Source organism: Squalius cephalus (genome assembly GCF_949319135.1).
Source record: "Squalius cephalus genome assembly, chromosome: 1".
In the NCBI taxonomy this organism is placed as follows: Eukaryota; Metazoa; Chordata; class Actinopteri; order Cypriniformes; family Leuciscidae; genus Squalius; species Squalius cephalus.
This window is the reverse complement of record NC_137122.1, coordinates 40,142,075-40,162,143: the sequence shown is the minus strand read 5'-3', so window position 1 is coordinate 40,162,143 and position 20,069 is coordinate 40,142,075. Positions and strand designations below refer to the sequence as shown.

General features: G+C 39.3%; 4 protein-coding genes across 4 annotated transcripts; 2 read left to right on the top strand and 2 right to left on the bottom strand.

Annotated features, from left to right (window-relative positions):
* The first annotated feature begins 830 nt into the window (after window positions 1–830).
* On the top strand, window positions 831–3,214 carry cox6a2 (cytochrome c oxidase subunit 6A2). Its single transcript, XM_079863110.1, has 4 exons — window positions 831–1,008; window positions 2,446–2,523; window positions 2,717–2,859; window positions 3,012–3,214. The coding sequence occupies exons 1-4, from the start codon at window positions 846–848 to the stop codon at window positions 3,099–3,101; spliced, it is 474 nt and encodes a 157-aa protein (XP_079719236.1). The 5' UTR covers window positions 831–845; the 3' UTR covers window positions 3,102–3,214.
* A 270-nt stretch (window positions 3,215–3,484) lies between these two features.
* On the bottom strand, window positions 3,485–12,302 carry armc5 (armadillo repeat containing 5). Its single transcript, XM_079862313.1, has 7 exons — window positions 11,416–12,302; window positions 11,261–11,291; window positions 9,622–9,732; window positions 8,163–9,060; window positions 6,583–7,388; window positions 6,362–6,494; window positions 3,485–5,346 (listed from the first exon to the last, which is right to left on the bottom strand). The coding sequence occupies exons 1-7, from the start codon at window positions 11,836–11,838 to the stop codon at window positions 4,107–4,109; spliced, it is 3,642 nt and encodes a 1,213-aa protein (XP_079718439.1). The 5' UTR covers window positions 11,839–12,302; the 3' UTR covers window positions 3,485–4,106.
* A 378-nt stretch (window positions 12,303–12,680) lies between these two features.
* On the top strand, window positions 12,681–15,342 carry LOC307153502 (uncharacterized protein). The gene is made up of 2 exons (XM_079862982.1): window positions 12,681–12,898; window positions 14,434–15,342. Exons 1-2 carry the CDS (start codon window positions 12,805–12,807, stop codon window positions 15,066–15,068), a joined length of 729 nt encoding a protein of 242 aa, XP_079719108.1. The 5' UTR covers window positions 12,681–12,804; the 3' UTR covers window positions 15,069–15,342.
* On the bottom strand, window positions 15,295–19,239 carry LOC307153426 (uncharacterized protein). The gene is made up of 4 exons (XM_079862864.1): window positions 19,114–19,239; window positions 18,473–18,787; window positions 17,811–18,051; window positions 15,295–16,743 (listed from the first exon to the last, which is right to left on the bottom strand). Exons 2-4 carry the CDS (start codon window positions 18,785–18,787, stop codon window positions 16,022–16,024), a joined length of 1,278 nt encoding a protein of 425 aa, XP_079718990.1. The 5' UTR covers window positions 19,114–19,239; the 3' UTR covers window positions 15,295–16,021.
* Window positions 19,240–20,069: the final 830 nt, after the last annotated feature.

Sequence of the window (20,069 nt, the reverse complement as noted above, 5' to 3'; positions counted from 1 at the left end):
GTACTTGCTATTTAATTACAAACCAAAGACGTGTTTATCAATCATTTTACTTGAATTAGCCTAGCCTACAGACATGTTTTTTTTTAATTATATGACAACAATCAAATAACCCATCACACTGTCAGATAGTTTGGGAATACTCACACATAATTTATACACATAAAAACATGATTTCAGAGTTTTAAAATCAAACATTTTAAAAGACAACAATACATGATCGTCAGCAAGTCGTTTGCCATCATGCTTTTGATCAGTTTTTTGACATACGTACGTCACGTCAGCAAGACATCAGAGCAAGTCGGACCCCACTCGGAGACATTTTTAACCGGCATGCATCTCGCGGTGATCGGTTCTGATTTTGCTCATCTCAAACAAGCCTATTCATATTCATAAGTAAGCAGTCACGACGACAGAAGTGGGACTCGTAAATTCACGCTGTGTGGTGGCTGAGGCGTCAGAACCTCGGAAGTTGAACTGAACCGTTTGTCAAAAGAGAAGTGTAGTAGGCTAATGAACATGTAGAAACAAAAAGAGAAAAACGGAAAGAGTGAGGTGACATAAGGTCACTTACGGTCACTGAGTCACGTACACACAAACACTAAGAAAGTAACCCAACTCCTCTAGCTGTCAACTGACAGCTAGCTTACTTCATTAACTACTTATGCTTGTCTTGTCTACATATTCATACATCCAAACTTATACCTGCTGTGAGCTGACATAGTCCTACAAATACAATGAAACACAGTTTGTGTTTTCTTCTGTAGCCTGTCACTTAGGCTATACTCACAGCTCCCTCTATCTCTCCATTACAGATCTGCCCATGCACTTGACCAAATATAAACTTCATGATTCTTGGCAGACAGACAGATTTCAGCAGGGAGGAGTCTCATGCTTTTAGGCCAGGACAGACCAAAGGACAAACAGACAGAGGTGTAGAAAGAGAAAGTGGCAAACAAGTGAGGAACAAAGAACAAAAACACCTGACCACCCTCTTTGAAAGACGAGAACGTAAGTGTCCTTTGCATTAGATGTATCGTTTTAGCTGATTTGTACTGTTGGCATTAAATATTAACAGTATTGGAGGAGCATTTCATTCTTTTAACAGCAGTAAAGCAACACATGACCCACGGCTGAGAGCTTGTTTGTCCTTGTGCACGGGACATGAGGCTGATCAAAATAATCGAATCTAAATGTATGACAGTTTTTTCATTTAATGCTACATATGCAAGGGGAGTTAAGATATCAAATAGCATTCAGTGATGAAGGACAGGAAAAACTGCAGAGGTTTTAAAAGGGACGAGATAAGCAACAGGCCGCAGCCATGTGAAACTATCTAAAAGGATTTATTTATTCAATTCACTCATTAATTTTAGACAGCATTGTAGAAGAACATTTATGTAACATTCTATTCTAATTGTATAAAGAGACCATACAAAGTTTACATGAATGTAATGGATATTCATGTCAGGTTTGGTCATTATTTGACCTTAGACTTTTTCATCACCTTCGCGTTTAACTACTGTTCAAAACCCCAGTAGGCTAAACGCGCAAATTTTTTTTTGCCGTGCTTCCGTTTTCAACTTTTTGATGAAGGCTCTATAAAGATTTATGTTAACAAATATCACTGAGACTTAAGCCATTTTCACACTGTACGATTTTGGCCACGACTGTTGACATTTCATGGTTTTATGAACAAAAACAAAATAGTTACATTTGACTTTTGCCCAACTTCTTTAGCATAAAATATTCTTTATCACTTTTTTTTATCTGTAATATTGTGAATGTTTTATACTATATATAAAAAGTTAAGAAATGAATACTTTTATCCAGCAAGGATGCATTAAATTGACTTACCCCAAGTGACAGTACATTCAAGACAACATTCGTTCATCATGTTACAAAATATTTCAGTTTCACATAAGTGCTGTTCTTTTGAACCTTCTATTTATCAAAGAATCTTGGGGGGAAAAAATGGATCACAGTTTCCAAAAGAAAAACATTATTAAGCAGCACAACTGTTTTCAACATTGTTAATAATAAGAAAATGTTTGCCACAATGCATATATGTGCATAGTGCGATCATCAACATTAAACAAACATCATATAAAGTGAAGTGCCTAATGTTACTGAATGAAACGTCGACCCAGGACGAGTTATGGGACTGTGCAAGCATTAGGGGTGTTGATAGACTTGATCTACTCCATCTATCGTTCTGAATCCAAACTAGATGTAGTCTTTTACAAAAACGCTGGCGGGGAAAGAGCTCATACGGCCTAACTAGAAAACATGCATTTAAAGTGTAACAATATTTCAAAATATCACACCAAAATATTTTTAATCAAATAAGTGCAGTTTATAAGGCATAAAATATATTACCGACCCCGAGATTGATAGCTTCTCTGTAAGTATAAAAAAATGAAGTCTTGCTTACTGTCTTTGCTTCAGAAATGGCGATGTCACCCACTGCTATGGTGGCCCGTCGGGCTCTCGCGGCTGCATCGCAAGGGAGCCACGAAGGAGGAGGTTTGAGATGGCTTCATGTGTTATATTAATCTTTATCTATAAATACAAATAAAGTCATTTCAGGTCATTAAATTCCACACGGAAGTCAGAAATACTGACACAAAATCAGATCATATTATTAAAACAAAAACATCATTTTGTTAAATTATGCTCATCAACATTAAATGAGATTAATGATTTGAATCAAACACAGCAAGGACCTGGAAGATCCTGTCCTTCGTATTGGCCCTGCCAGGTGTGAGTGTCTGCATGGCAAACGCTTACATGAAGATGCAGGCCCATTCCCATGATACCCCGGAGTTTGTGCCATACCCACACCTCCGCATTCGAACCAAGGTGCCTATATTTTTGTTTGTTTTTTTTCAAAGTATGCATGATGTGACTTCTCTCTGATCCCTGTACTGACTAAATAAAATGTTGATGCCTTCAACAGCATATCAAAATTAGACATGAATTCTTTTTCAAATAGCATCATCTTTCTTTCTCAGCCATGGCCCTGGGGTGATGGGAATCACTCCCTCTTCCACAACTCTCATACAAACGCTCTGCCCACCGGTTACGAGGAATCTCACCACTGAGTGCGACGGAACTGTCGGTCACAGATGCCAATCAACAGAGTCTCCATTCAGAAGCGACCGACGGACACGCTTTTAACATTTTAAACACAAATAAACAACTGTTTTCACATGAATTCATTGTATGCACCTCAATAAGAAAAGTATCTGGTCACTCCAAATAAATGGTAAAAAGTATTTCAGTTAGTTTTCTTTAAAACTGCTATCAGATTTGTCATTAGAGCGATCTTTTATTTGTTTCCAAAACATTTTACTCAATGCTGCTAAGGAGAAGCTACACAGACAGCCCAAATAAAGTCTGGGACTGAAAAAAAATCCCTGAAAAAATTGCTCAAAATCCAAATGAATCAGATTTAAATTCTTGAAGAAGACATTGTAGACAACATTAATGCAGAGCTCATTTATTGAGAACCATCCTCTGCCTTCACCAACATTTGGCCATTTCCACGATTCAATTTCTCATATATACAGAAAAAAAAAAGAGCATTCCAACAAACATCATATATAATCTAGATTTCTATAAATGAATTGTACAGTGCCATATACAAAAAGAAAAAAATATAGCAAACATAAACAGCTCTTTCTCTATGACATCTTATTCACATAACATACTGTACAAAATCACGTACTATATCTGGATGCACCATGATGAATGTGGTATCAGCATTAAACCCTTTTTTGGCAAAATAAGATAAAACGCAAAAAAACAAAAAACAACTTCTAAATAAAAAAGAAGTTGGTCATTCTACTCCATATACAAACATGTCTGGGGAAAAAAAAAAAAAAGTGAGGACGAAAATATTAGGAATTAGAATGTTCGAAATATTTTCAAAATATATTGATAGCTACTTGCTAACTAAAATTTAACATATTTTTACTTATCCCAAATGCCCCAAAAATCCAGTAATTCCCAATCCCTTTCTGTATGTTGTGTGTGCATTAAAGCAGCTACTAAATTTGTGTACACAATTTATTACATTCATTTCACTATACACTACTGTGTCCCCTTTAGCTGAGGGCTGTTTTGATGAGGCTTAAGATGTCCTGCCTCAGCCCTTTGGCGCAGTCCGCCTCTCGCGCCAAGCGCAGGAAGCAATCGACAGACATAGAGGGGTGAATGGGTGCAGAATGGAGCCCCTGAGGTCGCAGCAGTATAGCTAGACAGGCCTGGCCCAGTCGCAGGTAAGAGTAGCGCTGTGAGAACCAGTACACTTGTGGCAACAGAGACCTCAGCCAAGTTCCCTTAGTGTCACTGTCCGAAGAATATGACGACGATGGAACCTGTTTGGAACACTGAGAGGGTTTAGAATCTAGTTTGTAACACTTTGACACTTCAGTTTTAGTCAAATGTGGTGATCCTTCAGGACCCTTGCAGACTGAGCCCACATCCATTCTGCTGGTCGTTGTAGTGTTATCATTTGAACAGCAACGTTTGCTCAGGCTTCTTAGGACAGAATAGAGAAGACCAACACACAGGTCCTCAGCTGCCCTTTGTAAACCAGGTACTAAAAACCTACAAGCCCCACTCATCATTTCAGCAAATGGGGTTTTCTGGAATTCCGTCTCTTCTGCCAAGCATGAATTAAACTCGTCCTGTGGTCTACCCAGCCCACCAGAGACTAGAGAGGCCAGAACAAGACAATTTGTCTCTTGCTTTGACATGTGGTCTTTGTTTCCATCTGTCAAACGACATCCGTGCAGGTAGTGGAGAACTGGTAAGAGCATCCCACTGTTTACATCCTTGATCCGGATGGCTTCACCTTCAGCTTTCTGTGCCTCCCCAAACCCTCCCATCAAAAGGGCTCTGAAATACTCAGACCCGACGTCATTGGCTTCCTCTTCCCCAGTGACAGCCTTATGATTGGCTAGGAGAAGGGTTCCATCATCAAGAAGGAAAGATATGTCATGAGTTGCTTTTAGGTAGGGGCATGATTGGCTCTGTTGCGGTTGGGACTTATCTAGAACTTGGGTTGTTTCCATTCTGGAATCTATGTTACAATTCTTTCCGTTCTCCTTGGAAACTGACAGCAGATTGGAGAGGCAGCCAATCAGAAGAGAGACGTACAGGAATTTAAATCTCAAAGAGGACACTTGCTCAAGAGGATGCAACCAGCCGGCAAGAAATGTCCTACATTTGTCAGACTGTCCATCTTCATTATCATCATCATCACTGTTACAGCCAATCAGTTCAAGAGCTGCAGCCAGCCCACCACTATCCAGCAACAGCTTCTTCAAAAGAACTCTGTTGCTGAAAAAGGAAAAAAGGAGGTTGTCAAATTAACAACATGGGTCAAGGATGTAAAGATACAAAATAAAATTCATACACCTCTTCCATGATGAGCAGGTTTTTAATTTCTGTATTAAAATTTGGCATTCAAAATTCAGTTAAAATGTTCATTTTTCTTTTTTAAATAATAGTTCAACAATGGAATTCCTTGTTACCCAATATTACGCCAAGAATTGTCTACCGATCAGAGAAACCAAACTAGAAAATCACACCAAAAGAACCTTTAGCCTATGAAGCATGACGAATGACTCAGTTGTCAGTACACCTACACATACAACAAACATAAAATATATTTTTTCTATCTACATAGTCAACATCTTTAAATCAATATTTCTCAATCGTTGTTATTTTGACTGTCATTCACGGTGCTTCATGAAGTTCTTTCCCTCATTAAAACTGTCAAGTACACAGTCTTGTAGTTTTGTCTAACTTTCTAATGCTTTAAATGAAAGTCTAATGTTTTGATGCACCTTTTAGCAGTTTGGTTTGGTTTAAAGCTTATAAATCATTTAACACAACAATAGGAGTTACACATTCTGAATAACATGCATCTGAGGCGAGGTTGGTTACACGTTGTATTAGACGTTATATTTGATTGTTAAATAAGTAATTTAATAAATTATCGATCAAATCGACTCATTTTACAATCCTACTAGCCCTTTATTTAGACTAAAAACCTTTCTCATTAATTTGGTGAGGAACATGTCGTTTTGAGCAGCATTTGCACAACCTGTCATTCTGTAGGCTTTATGCCACTGCGGTAGACACATATTGCAGCATTTAGGCTAACGATTAATTGATCGATAATTTAAATGGCAATCGATCATGGGAGTTTGTGTAAATTGGCATCCCTAGTTCTAACATAGATTTTTAAAAGTTTTTCCTTTTCTTAATTGCTGACACACCTATTTGTCATTGACCCACATACATTAGACTATAAAAGGATTAAACAATCCTGAAAGGCAATAAATCATACCTGTTAATCAGAGGCAGAGAAAGGACACAGTACAGCTTGTCAGATTCGGAGCCTGACAGCATGATATGTGTAAGAACTCCAGAGCCGAATCCAGACTCACTCTGAACCCTCAGGTTACTGAGCAGACACAAACCTGAGGAGCCAGAAAACATATTAGCCTTAAATGAACAGCAGTCTTAAATATAATATGCATCAATACTCTATATTAAAAAGTCTCAAACCTAGTTGTGTGATTTTGCCTCTGACTTTTTCTGATTGTCTGTCTATTCCTCCGTTGCATCCCCCGATCTCCTCTCCTCTCACACACAGTCTTTGTCTGATCAGAGCCACGGCTCCAGTTCTAACCAAAGCCTGCAAGCAGTTTGGGTTGCAGCTGAGCCGCCCTAGCATCCGAAAGCACCGCCCGCTGGGGTCATGGTGCTGGGTGAGGTAGTACAACAGCCCGGAGAAAACGTTTGTGTTGATGAGCGCTGTGCTGGGGTCTGAGGCATGGGAGAAGCGTGACAGGAGCAGAAAAATGGGGGATTCTGGAGCCCAGGCCTCAGGGTGATATGGGTGATGGTAGACTGGGGTTTTTGACATCACAGGGGGGCTCTCCAGGGCGACCACACCATAGCAAGAGGAGGATGCAGAAGAGGTCGAAGACGCACGGAGTCTCTTTCTGGGGGGAGAGGAGATTTGGAGGGGAGATGAGGGGGTGATGGAAGGTTTTGTCACTGAAGACTGTTGCTCAGATTGAGGGGTGGAGGTACAGGAGGGCTGTAAAGAGGAAGGCGACCCCGGTATGGTTCGTGGAGATACTGGAGTGGAGGTGGAGGAGGATGAAGACAGTCGGACGGGTTTAGAGCGGGTGGAGGGAGAGAAGTGGGGCGGACGCAAGGTCGGGGTTTGGGAGAGCTCGGAGCAAGGTGTAAGTGGTGACGATGAGACGGAGGATTGAGGGCTTCCACCAAAGACATCAGATCCAGTAGGAGATTCAGTCAGCTCACCCTCAGACGAGATCAGACCCTCAGATACCAGCCAAGACCTGGAGGAAGGAAAACACACAGATGAAACTGCGCAACATACAAGCTATACATTTCATATAACACAAATATCAATGTGAATAACAGACATTTATCATATCACTTAGGGTCAAACTGCCAAGTGTAAAAATTATATGGTGGGCATGTTCATAGTTGCAAAATTGCTTCTATCGTTTTGTACTCCCTGATTTTGTCAACATGACTTGAACATGACTTCTTATTTTAAACTAACACTTTTAAACTACAATTTTGTTAATAATATGGGCAAGAAAAAAAAAAAACACAACAAGATAATAATCCACTAACAAAGTTTTTGAAGAAGAAAAAATGCTAGAATCTAGAATATATAGAAAATTTGGCCTGATTGTGCCCTCTCATCAACTAAAATATATTCATTTAATAATTTTGTAGACTAAAATAAGATGCCATTTTATTCAGAAAAAAAGAACTAATATTAACTGAAAAATTTGTCTGAGATTCGTCAAAATGCCAATTGTGAAAATATGGTATGATTGGGATGTTCATGTGTAAAATTTCAATCAACATGGCATCCATGATTTTGCACTCTCTGATTTTGGTCATCTGGTCAATGAAATCACTGACAAAAATGTTTGATGATCACAGTGATGATCATACGCTTTTAAACATAACATTTTGTTGATGCCACATAGGAAAATTAGGTATGAAGGGCATTTTTTTATTTGCGCAAAACTTTCATCATTATTACATCCATGATTTTGTGCTCTCTGCTTTTGGTAAAGTTATGAAGAACTGACCTGAGGCTGAGGAAGCTGGAGGATCCTGACGTCTGGTCTTTACTCACATCTTCCTTCTTGTTCCCTTCAAGGGCTGAGAAGTCAAACGAGTCAAAACACGTGGTCATCAGTTCAGAGCATGGAAAGCTAGAAGACAGGCTGGTGTCCATCTTTCCTGCGGTCAGTTCTTCTCCTTGAGCAAGCTCCACCAACCGTTTGATCAGAAGCGGCACCAACCCAAGCTCCTGCAGCTGTTCAAGAGCCGATTCATCGTAGACGAAGTCCACACAAGCTAGAAAGGCGAAACGAGTGAGCGGATGGTTTTGATGGGTGGATAAAAAGCTGATCAGCACCTCCAGTCCCCCACTCTCCTTTATTTTAGCCCTGTTCACAGCCTCTCTGCAGCACAGGCACAGGGCCTTGAAGAACACACCCGATTTCAGAGGATCCTTCTTCACCTCCTCTGCGAACTTCTGAATGACTCCCAGTGAACCGACCAGTGGCCTCAGGCAGCCTTGAGAGCACAAGTTAGCCAGAATCTTCAAAGCTAGCTCTTCCAAAGGCCGACCACATTCTCCTGAGGCGAGGACTCCCAGCTGAGTCAACGCGCCGGACCTGGAAATCTCCCTGGCGCACTCCGCACTGCAACCTCTGGTGAGCTCATGAAGGGCACGAAGAGAAGCTCGTCTCAGGCCTAAAGGGTACTCTGGAGCAATGAACAAAGCAAGAGATGGAAGAGCCCCTTGTGAAAGCAGCAGGAGTCGGTTTGCCGGCGTGTCAGAAAGGTAGATGAGCGCCCGGGCGGCAGATTGGAGACATTCCACCTTAGGAGCGCAGAGTTCAGGGGTTGGAGGAAGTGAAGAGGGAGAGGATGGAGGTGGAGAGAGAGACAGACAGAGCAGGAGAAGTGGAACACCACCTGAGAGAGAGAGAGAGAGAGAGAGAGAGAGAGAGAGAGAGAGAGAGAGAGAGAGAGAGAGAGAGAGAGAGAGAGAGAGAGAGAGAGAGAGAGAGAGAGAGAGAGAGAGAGAGAGAGAGAGAGAGAGAGAGAGAGAGAGAGAGAGAGAGAGAAATATGATGATTATATGGCTCAGAGAAGTTCTTGGAAACAGTTCTAAGAAATAACAGTTAAAAACCATGCATGCTCTGTTGCACATAACACAGGAAACATTAATGCATATATAAGAAAGAACATTTCGCTTAGCTTGAAAGAAGCTGTTTGTGACCTAAATATCCTTTCAGACATGAAAAACCGACTTTAAATTTAAAGGAAAAAACTATGCAAAGCTTAATACTGCATATCAGATTACTGATCAGCACTGTTTGTCTGTTGTGAGAGAGACAGAACATAGAATGATTGCATGGCTCAGAATGCTTTACAATCTGTGACTATATAATAATGGAGTAAAAAAAAAATATATATATGTATATATTGTTTTACAATTATATTCGTATAACCTCAGGAGATTCTGGGACTAACCTGCAGAGTGGACCTCAGCAGAACCCTCCGGGTCCATGGCGAGATTTCCCAGAGCTCGTGCTGCTCGATTTTGCAAAGTCTCCACAGAGACATTCCTCTTGAGAACATCCACTACAAAAATAAAACATGAGTGAGCAGATCACAAAAAAAATGTACACTCACAATGACAGTGATCTACAGAAACAAAGCGACCTGAAGTCACATGACATGAGAGAGAGTGACCCCTGGCAACAGGACTTGGGCGTGTCCAGTGACACAATTACGATGAGAAAAGTAACATTTTATGCACAGAAGCAGCATTTTAAAGCAATATTTCCCTCTCTAAAATAATTTTGAGTTCCCCAAAGAACCTTTCAGTGAAAGTTTCTTAAAAGGACCATTTTTTAGTGTGAAGAACTTTTTAATTAATATCATATTAATAATGTATTTTCTATTGTGTTATATATCTGAGTGAAACAGCTTTGTGGCATTTGATTCTGTCCATTGGGAATTGATTGGATCGATTAAAGAGTTCATATGATGCTATTATAAAAGTTCATTATTTTGATTAACGGGTGAAATAGAATAGGTTAACATACTTTCAAAAAACACATTATTGCAGCTCCTCTATTCCCCATCTGTCTGAAACACGCTGATTTCTACAAAGCTCAGAGTGATCTGATTGGCCAGCTGACCCACTGCGTTGTGACTGGCCAAACACCTCAAGCGTGTGTCAGAAGTGTAACGCCCCATACCATAATCGCGAGCTTCAGCTTCCAAGGCTTCTAAAGCATTTGCAAACAAACAGTTACAAACAATGTTGTCGGTTTTACCGTATCAGTCCGAGTTGGATTCTGAAAATGCAGATGATCAAGCTGACCGATCAGAACCAACTCTGCAAGCACAACTTGAGCAGAATGTTTCACAGTGGTAAGTAGTCTTTGTATATAGCCGGTATTGTACTCTCCCATGTTCAGGAAGCTGTCCTTTTGGGTTATACTGCTAAGAAACAGCTTTATGAATTAATCTTAAACTCTGATTAACCTCTGAATGCGGTTTTGCTTTCTCATCTAAACACACAGCGTCTCCACGACATGATAACAGTTAGCTGAAACCTCGCCTTCTTTCTTAGTGTAAGCCTTTGGGAGGGCATTATGCCATCATTTCACATTGTGACGTGGACGTTTGAGGAAGTAATATCCGGACTTCGACTGAGGCATTTTAGGCAGGTCTGGATCAGTGTTCTCTGTTAGATGGAATAAATCGCTTTGTGGGAGACTATGAGCTTTGTAACTTTGCAGGTCTTACATTACACACTAAAAGAAAAGGAAAACATCATATGACCCCTTTAAAGATTACAAGGGCAAGTGAATTTAAATAAACAAATAATGATGTGCACAGATAAATCTTTTAGAATAAACACTGACTGAAAAAAAAAAAAAAAAAAAGTAAATTTTGATTTTATGGCCACTTTAAAAAGTCAATGTTCCTGAGGGATTTCACCAACCCATATGTTCCCCCTGAATATATAAAAAATATGAGTGGAAAACCTTGTCAGATGGTAGTGTGTAACAGTGCACAAAAAAAGTGAGATTTTTTTTAGAGATGTAGTTTAACAAATTAACACACTTGATCTTTAAGAAGCCTTTGAGTGACTTACCAACAACAGATACGCCATCAAGCTTTCTTACCTATGAGAGGAATAAAAAAAACATTAATCAGAAAACATTAAACAAAAAATAAAAGCAGTATATAAAATCAATGCATGCTTTAAACATTAGAGCAAAATTCTGTCAATGTCAGCATGTTTCTTACTTCTACCCGTGTCCCTTTTTCAGTGCAGCAGTTGGCCAGTATGCTAAGTGCCAGGTCCAGAAACTTTCTGGAGCTTTCTGGTCGCTTGAGGAGATCCAACAAAGGAGGGAGTCCTCCTCGTGATTGGTAGCGGGCTATCCTGCCGCCACCTCCCTTGATGTGCTGTGTCCGAATGGCCACCAGTGCCCTCCATTGACCAGCTCTGAGTCTCTTGTCTGCATCCCTGGCTTTGTCTCCTCCAGTGATGAACTTATTGTCAGCTCCTGTTAGTCCACTACTGGGACTGTCTGCTAATGTGCTTGTTTTGGACAGCTGAGCCAAACACCAGGTCAGAGAGGATTCTGGGAGAGTGGCGGATGCCTCAGAGATGCCGTTTAAACTTTTTGAATTTAGTTTAATTCCTTGTTCTGAGGATGTAGACATGATGAACCAGGAGTCCAGAAGCACCTCCCCACCGCCACCCCTCTTTTGAAACTTAATTATTTAATCTTCTCAATATTTAAGGTAAAATATTTGAGTGGCTTTAAATAAGTTTGCTACAATGCCAAACACATTTCTAGAATAAAAAAATAAAAATTAACTAAAAGAACACAGAAACTAATACAAAATTATTCTATGACCAGAACATTTCATCAACAGAGAAACAAACATGTGAAAACTACAACTACCATGTTCACCAATCAAAGCAAGCCCAAAGCAATGACTTCTGGGAAAAGAAGTCTTTTAACCGTGCGATATATTTCATAACGGCCTACAGTGGGTGGTAGGCCACAAAAAAATAAAAAACATTGACAGTGCTGCCTGAGAGTAATCTATTTGGGTGTATTTTGATGTTTCGATGAAGTGTGAGAAGGCTTCGTTAACTGTTCATCTTACTCACGTCAAGTTTCCTACGCGCTACAAAGCGCAATCTCCTCAGATTTGCACAGGCGCCATCTTTTAGCAGAGCGACAAACAGGAGGGTTTTCAGAAAGGGAGGGGCATTTGCAGACTCGACCTCTTGAAAGCATTTGGGAGTTGTAGTTTCAGAACATCTCAATTAATGTCTTTTTTATAATACTTGAGATAACGGAAAAATAAAAACGGTATAAATTCATAAATGCAGATACTGTTTTTTTTTTATAAGGAACAAAACAGGCCGTGCGTTTTGACGTTCTAGCTTGCGGGAGAAAGACTTGTAAAAACAATGGCATTCATTTCCCACAAATCCTGCATCACACGCAATGTTCATTTCCGGAAAAAATACAACAACACCCTGTCCAGCGCAAACGAGGTCGTTGTTATTATCATCGCTGTTGTCGACGCTCGAAAAAAACTCATCGCTGGAGTTGTTAAAATCCACGATTAGTCGCCATAACGTTTGACGATTTAAATACAAATAAATGCAACATGGAGGTCATTGAGTCAATTGTCACAGACGCCATTGAGGTGGAGGATTTAACAACTACGGTTACGACTTTGGAGAGCGAAAAGTCAAAAGCAGGTGAGATATGTAAGTCAGTCAATGAAGTAGTGTGCAGTCTGTGCATCGCCACAGCGAGGAGGACACGATGAGCCTGATGGAGAGACTGATTGGCCCTCACACAAGTTTAAGACTTAAACTTTAAGTTAAGTTTTAAACCTAAACTAAGTTTCAGACCTTCAAAACAATATATTTATTATGGTAACGTTATATTTTAAACTAACAACCTCGTTTTCTAGAACATTTTGAATGTAATATTATAATTGATTATTTTTGTGATATGATTAAAAATCTCTTAACATGCAATAATGGTACATTTAATAAAATTATATATGTTTTATTTTATCACATGTATTGTGATATGTCCTCATTTTTACTGAACATTGATTGTGATATATCCTCATTTTTTAAATGGTTCATTCTTTAATTATTCAAAATAATTTTATGCACACATCTAGAAACTTTAAGCAGAAGCTCGAATAGATAAATGTACTGAATACTCTTTCCCCAAAAGGTCTTAAGTCATAGTTTGATCTCAAACCTTTTTTGTGAATTGCTATTTTTTTGTGTGTGTATACTGGTGACATTTTGTAGTCTATTTTTCTGTTCATTTGTGTATTTTTTTTTTTGGTAGTTATTCCCCGGTTTCACAGACAAATCTTAAGATAGTCCCCGACTAAAATGCACGTTTGAGCTGTTTTAACTAAAAGCAATTTGCACTGGCATATCTTAACATGTCAGTGCCATTGTTTTGTCTCAAGATGCACACCAGTAATGTTTTTTTTTTTTTCTATAAGGCACGTTTAAAAAGCTACTTAAACGCCCTAATTGAGCTAAGGCCTAATCCTGGCTTAATCTAAGAACTGTCTGTGAAACCAGGAAAAAAAAATTCCAATGGATGATTGGGTAATTAGTTGATTTATTAGGCCAGGTGTGATGCTCATGCTGATATAGGCTAAATTGTACATTTCAATTCACTTTTATGTGTATAACGCTTTTCACAACAATACATATTGTTTCAAAGCAGCTTTACAGAAGGTGCATGTGTCTACATTACAATTTAAAAGTGATCTGTTATCAGAGGTGACTGTCTAAGTTATGCATTTCAGAAATGTACATATACAAATCACGCAGTTAGCTAACAATGTATTAATTTACACAATGTATTAATTTAAGACAGAAACGGTGAGCCCATTGAAATAAAGAATACATGTTGTTAACAAATTATTAGGACATATAGAACAATTTAGTGTACTATACGGTTATCCGGACCACATGTGATGACCTACCCCAACCCCGCCCCTAAACCTACCCGTCACTGGGGTTACGACCAACCAAGAGCGGTTGTGGTCAGGTGTGGTCCGGATAACCGTATAGTACCCAATTTAGCATTGGTGTACCTTTCTGTGTACTTGTTGTTTTGCGGGACGAAGACCTTCGGGTCGAAACCTTGTATATTTAATAAATTAATTTTAATAAATTACATTTCCTTCCAATCCTAAATATTTGGTTCAATTCTTGTTCTGAAATAACTGTAATATTTTTGTTTTATTCAGAGTTTGTGTGGACAATACAAGCCACATGGCATCTGGTCCACGTTCGTTTGGACATGGACCCAGAGTTTGACCAGCCTGTGTGCAAAAAGAAGAAGCTGTGGGAGACTGTGGCCGAGAGGGTGACAGCAAAGCTACGAGCCGATGAAAGCACAGATGTTTCAGTCAAAGCCTTCGAATGTGACCTGAAGTGGAGAAACATGCTAGCGACATACCGCAAAAATGCGGAGCGAGCCAAAAGACTGGGAACCAGTAGTGTTCACTGGGAGTTCTTCAAGGAAATGCATGAAGTGCTGGGAAGGAGCTACGAGGAGGTTGAGGCTCAGCGCAAGGCAAAGCTTAATGGCACTAAACTGGGCAAGGCCATAGCCAGTAAACGATTTACCCCAATTCTGCCCACACCCACAGCTACAGCATCACAGTTACCCAACGCCAGGCCTCCTCAGGATTTGCTGCAGTTGTACCTGGAGCTGCAGGAGAGGAAACTGAACATGTGGGCTCAGCAGAAAGCTCTGGAAGAGAGGAAGATTGAGGCCATCAATAATCTGGCACGGGCCATTACTTGTCTGTCCCAGAACAATTCCATGCAAATACCCAAAGAGTGTGTTGCGTCGGGCACCCCTTCTACCCAGCAATAGGAATTAGTCATGTTTTTGTTATCGTCTTTTCATATAAACAGTTACATTTTTATTTTTAGAGAAATGCCTGATATGTTGAACCTTTTCAGAGAAATTAGTGACTTGAATTAAAGAGTAACTTGTTAAAAGTGTGCTTGGTTTTCCTTTCCTCCAATAATTGTAAAATATTACAGAGCAGTTTAAATTGGTGCATTCATGTAAAAAAAAAAAAGTAAAGACAAGTTGTACATTGTATTTATGTGTTTTAATAAAAATCATACATCATGTGTTTATCAAAATGTTTCTGCAATCCTTTATTTAAACCACCAAATATCCATTGATTACATATTTACAGAGTTCCAATATGAAATTTTGCAGGTCTATATCAGAGCTTTACAGGGTAAGTTCACCCCAAAAATGAAAATTCTGTAGTTTACTAACCCTCACGTCATTCCAAACTTTTGAGACTTTCGTTCATGTTGAATGAAAACACAAATAAAGAGATTTCCGTCTCTCCATTGAAATTCCAGGTAACAAAAACTTTGATGGTTCAAAAAGTTTATAAAGACACCAGAAAAGAAATCCATATGAATTTAGCGATTTATCCCACATATTCTGAAGGAACAAGATCACTTTATGATGAACAGATTTAGTTTAGGTTTTTATTTATTTTATTTGTTAGCCTTAAATGAATTATGTTATGTCTTGTGTCTCTTCAGAAGACTTGAAGTCTGCTAGGTTAATTTGGATTAGGTTTACAATTGTTACTTTGGACATATGATGCATGGTTGCATATACTTTTTTAATGGATAGACAAAAATGAAGAGAGAATATTAAAAATATCTTCATATGTGTTCTGGTGATGAATTAAAGTCACAGGTTTGGAATGAAATGACGGTGAATAAATTATGAGATTTCATTTTTGGATGAACTATCCCTTTAAATATGCAAATTTTGACAATAAGGTCAAAATCTTATTGTGTTCCCGATTCCAATGCACTATAAAGAAGATTCACAACAGTCTCCCTCATTTTCACCCCAGCAGCATCTTCGTTTACCTCCTCCACATCTTCCGCCGTGCTTCTCTCTACCAGTCCCTTTGTCACGTCCCCCATGTCCAGAAAAACATTGTGTAATATACAAGCGGTCAGAACCACAGCTTTTGCCCTATCGTAGTTCCCCATATCCAAATATCTCAATTTCTGGAATCGCTCTTTAAGGTCCGCCACAACCTGGTTGAATCGGCTTAAATGGGTTCCCACAGATCTGTTGTAGAGGTTTTCCTGTGGGCTTCGACCTGTTGAAAAAGGAGTGAGTATTTGTTCTCTGAGCGGGTATCCAACTCCGGCAATCAGGCAGGTCCCTGGAGGCACCATCTCGGGGTGTTGCTGAAGCCTTTCAGCTAAAGCACTTCCTCTGCCTTTTTCCGAGCCCTTGCTGATGTGGCAGTAAATGAAGCGGCCCTTGTCATTGCAGACCAATTCCAAGTTCAGCCATGAATCTGGATGTGGTTCGTTCTTAAGTCTCTTGGCTTCCGGAGCCTCACTCTCGCTGTCCGGTTTGCCAGCGGGAAGGCGGATGGGGATGCGTGTGTCACCCAGCACCCCGAGGACTTGAGGAAGACCTCTCTCTTCCAGACCCTCATTGCGACTCAGCCAGCTGGAGAAAGGAAGCAGATGCTGTAGGGCCTCCTGTCCTACACAGGGAAGCAGAAAACAGCTGTAAACCTGCTGCTGATCCTGAAATATTGATATTATTGCTTTTCTCACATAGACCACAAATCTTGCTAAACTGGAAGGAGTTGGCTGATTAAAGTCCGCGTGAACCGGAAGTTGCAAACGACTTTTCTCCAGTGTTGTGACGTATTTCCCAGTGAAAAAGAATATTGAACAGAGGGCAGGGTTTTACTCTAGCGCTCCTCCTCTCCATCTCTCACTCATAGCAGACTAACGGTTTGAAGGGAGTGGTTAAGCGTTTCCCAACCCAAGCCGTCAAACCTACATCATCAGAGAAGGAATGCCATTCCAGACCGGAAGTAACTTTTCAGACTTTGATTAAAGATTACAACGGCAAACAATTTTTCTCTGTGTATTAACTTGCATGGATTAATTCTTCACCACAAGACTAGTAATATGCGCTAACAAAGTAAATAGGGTCAATTTTGATTTCAGTTGGACTTTAATGCTTTTCCATCCCAGCCAGTATATTTCACATCTACATTATCATCATAATCAAGATTTATATTTATAATTGTAATACTACTACTTTGTCTGTCTATACTTGTACTTTTCAGTGTTCTATTATTGCCATGTGTTAATGAGCATGCATTTATGCATTTTATTATTTTAATCATTACCCTTCGTCATGTTTATCCCCTTTTCTGCCCCCTAAATGCATCATAAAAAAAATATGAATCATAAATAAAAATGTTTCAAGTTTACATTCTAGTACTTAAACAAAAATGAGAAATGCTGCCTTAGCAACTAGCTTTAAGTTTTTCATATTTTATTTCTACTATGTTCATGACTATGATGAATTAATGCTTCTGGAAGGTATTTTGTGTATTTTCATTTAAAATTAAGTAATACGCCACTGTGTGAACTACCCTAAAAAAATCTAAATAAATGTTATCCTTCTGTATGTAATTTATTTATAAATAATTTCCTATTCATGTATCTTTTTTTAAACAGATTTGACCCTGTTCTTGCCATGAAAACAGCTGTAGATTCTGAAATGAACTCATCAGCTCTTATTAACTCATACCTGTAGGCCACTGAATGAGCCGATCCTTTTGTGCAATCACTTGATCACAGAAAGAAAAGAAGATCCTGTGAATATTTCCCTTCTCTAGGTGGAAACTAGAGGACACACTGCGATAGCTGATGCGTTTGGACAGGAGGGTGAGGGACAGGAGGACAGTGTGAGACAGGGACAGTCGAGCTCTTCCAGACAGTCGGTTCTTGCTGTAGCTCTTGTTGGAGCTTTGCAGAAAATTTGTTACATACTGCAAGAAATAACAAGACAACATATAATATGTAAAGCAGAAGTTTGAAACCTTTTTTAAATTCCAAGGCCCCATTGTTTTTGCAGTTGTTCATGATTTACAGAATAAGGATTGATGATATTAAAATGTTTTAACTCAAAATACTTGATTAATTTGCATTACTTTTCCAGGTCTTTACAATTAGGCTACCATATATATTCAGGTTTAGGAAGCCACAGGAATCCTGGTTCTTCAACAAAACAAAAAATAAATAAAATAAGAAAAATAAGAAATAACTTTGGCTTATTTGATCCATCTAGTCATCTTGACGCCTCCTTGGAAGTTGCTGAGGCCCCCCTGGTTGGAAACCACTGATGGAAATTAAGCATTACAACTGCTCTGTGATATAATATGATGGAAGTGCATGAGACACTTGACCTACCTGTATGGCAGGATTTGCCTCCATCGCTTCAGTAATATGTGAACGCTGCAATGCGCAAACAGACTCTGTCAACCGAGGAGGAGTCTCTGTTTGCGCCTGATCAGGAGGCGTTGAATCCTCCTGTTGAGAGGCTTGCATGGTCGCAGAGGCTGACTGCTCCTGAACCTGGGCCACCAGGTCAGCCTCTATCATTTCTTCCACGGCACGGTCTAGTCGCTGGTCAAGCTCCCAGTGAGACAGTGGCTCCCACTCAGCCTGGATGACGTCCATTATCACCCGTCCTGCGGCTGCCACCTTCTTTTTACGAGCCTCCATCTGAATGCAAGTTTTAATCGGATTAATGTGGGAGAAAACGGATGATGTCGGTCAAAGCTAGCCTAGCCAAATAAGTTAGGTTTGTCTCTTAAACGGTGCTATTACAACAGATTAAATTGAGTAACCGGAGTAAATATCTAAGTTTAAGCAATAATGAGGGTAAAACCAGTTAGATATGCAAGTAGCTAACTTCACCGTGCAGAAATAATGTAACGTTAAATTACTAAATGAAGTGGTGGATAGCTTAACTTGCGATTTAGTTAACAGAGAGATGCGACTTTGAAATTCTTAAATTACTTAGTGGTAAGAATTTGATAAATTACAACCTGAAACCAAAACACGCGGAAGATATTTCAACAGAAAGGTCTTTAAAACAGACGATCCTATATCCATTAGCTTCGGTTGCTGCTAAACAGATGGATCTACTGCGCATGCGCATAGTCAACGGTGTTTGGTCCTACTTGATATCCCTTTGGTATTTTTTTTTTTTTTTTTTTTACTTGATCTTTAATGAGCTACGTTCATAAAACAAAATTCTGAATTTGACACTGGTGATCGGAGATTCTATCCATTTCTCTCATGACGCAAACGTGGTCTCTGACATCCCACTATGATTATGATGTTCTTTATTGTTAAGGATCATGTTTATTAGAATTTCATGCGTCAACTGGTTTAAAAAAATGTATGGGCTACCTATAAATATAATAAATACGAATCTCTCAGCTGAATGTTTAATACACATTTTAGCCTAATAAACCACCGCTATTCCATATGCTTTTTGATAAAATTGCCACACAATCAAGTTAGTCAAGTCCTCCATACATTTCAAATACTATGGTTCATTACGAATCAGACAATACGAAAACCACTGGAACCGAGCACGCCTGAATCGCTCAGGTTTTGTGAACCGGTTCAACTGATTCACCCAGCTATTTAAAAGTATTTGGGAAAGTTTTTGCATGTACGTGAACTTTCCGTTGTCTTTATTTTTGAAATAGGTGTTGTTTGGTTTAATTTCTACATATAAAGAAATTTTAAGAGTTTAGTATTTGTATGACTTCTTTCGGATAAGTTTCACATACATAAAGGACAATTCTCCAGTCATAGCCCACAATTGAATGCATTTCTTCAACAGTACTTTAAAACGCTTTGTATCTGAAAACACACAAGCAAGGAAAATACAGTTTTTTCTTCCAATTTTTTGTCATTTACTTGTAATATTATTTCTTGTTATTTTTCTTCCCCTTGCCTTTTTGTTCCTTCACTTGTTATATTGCAATTG

Bases quoted from the DNA above. Each gene is read 5' to 3' on its own strand.
- cox6a2 (XM_079863110.1), top strand. From the start codon at position 846: ATGATTCTTGGCAGACAGACAGATTTCAGCAGGGAGGAGTCTCATGCT. The intron at 2,524-2,716 runs GTTTGAGATGGC...AATCAAACACAG, and splicing joins AGGGAGCCACGAAGGAGGAG to CAAGGACCTGGAAGATCCTG. The intron at 2,860-3,011 runs GTGCCTATATTT...TTTCTTTCTCAG, and splicing joins ACCTCCGCATTCGAACCAAG to CCATGGCCCTGGGGTGATGG.
- armc5 (XM_079862313.1), bottom strand. From the start codon at position 11,838: ATGTCTACATCCTCAGAACAAGGAATTAAACTAAATTCAAAAAGTTTA. The intron at 9,733-11,260 runs GTAAGTCACTCA...TTATTTTTGTAG, and splicing joins TGATGGCGTATCTGTTGTTG to TGGATGTTCTCAAGAGGAAT. The intron at 9,061-9,621 runs GTTAGTCCCAGA...TCTCTCTCTCAG, and splicing joins TGCTGAGGTCCACTCTGCAG to GTGGTGTTCCACTTCTCCTG.
- LOC307153502 (XM_079862982.1), top strand. From the start codon at position 12,805: ATGGAGGTCATTGAGTCAATTGTCACAGACGCCATTGAGGTGGAGGAT. The intron at 12,899-14,433 runs GTGAGATATGTA...TGTTTTATTCAG, and splicing joins GAGCGAAAAGTCAAAAGCAG to AGTTTGTGTGGACAATACAA.
- LOC307153426 (XM_079862864.1), bottom strand. From the start codon at position 18,787: ATGGAGGCTCGTAAAAAGAAGGTGGCAGCCGCAGGACGGGTGATAATG. The intron at 18,052-18,472 runs GTAGGTCAAGTG...TATTTCTTGCAG, and splicing joins AGGCAAATCCTGCCATACAG to TATGTAACAAATTTTCTGCA. The intron at 16,744-17,810 runs GTATGAGTTAAT...TTCCCTGTGTAG, and splicing joins GCTCATTCAGTGGCCTACAG to GACAGGAGGCCCTACAGCAT.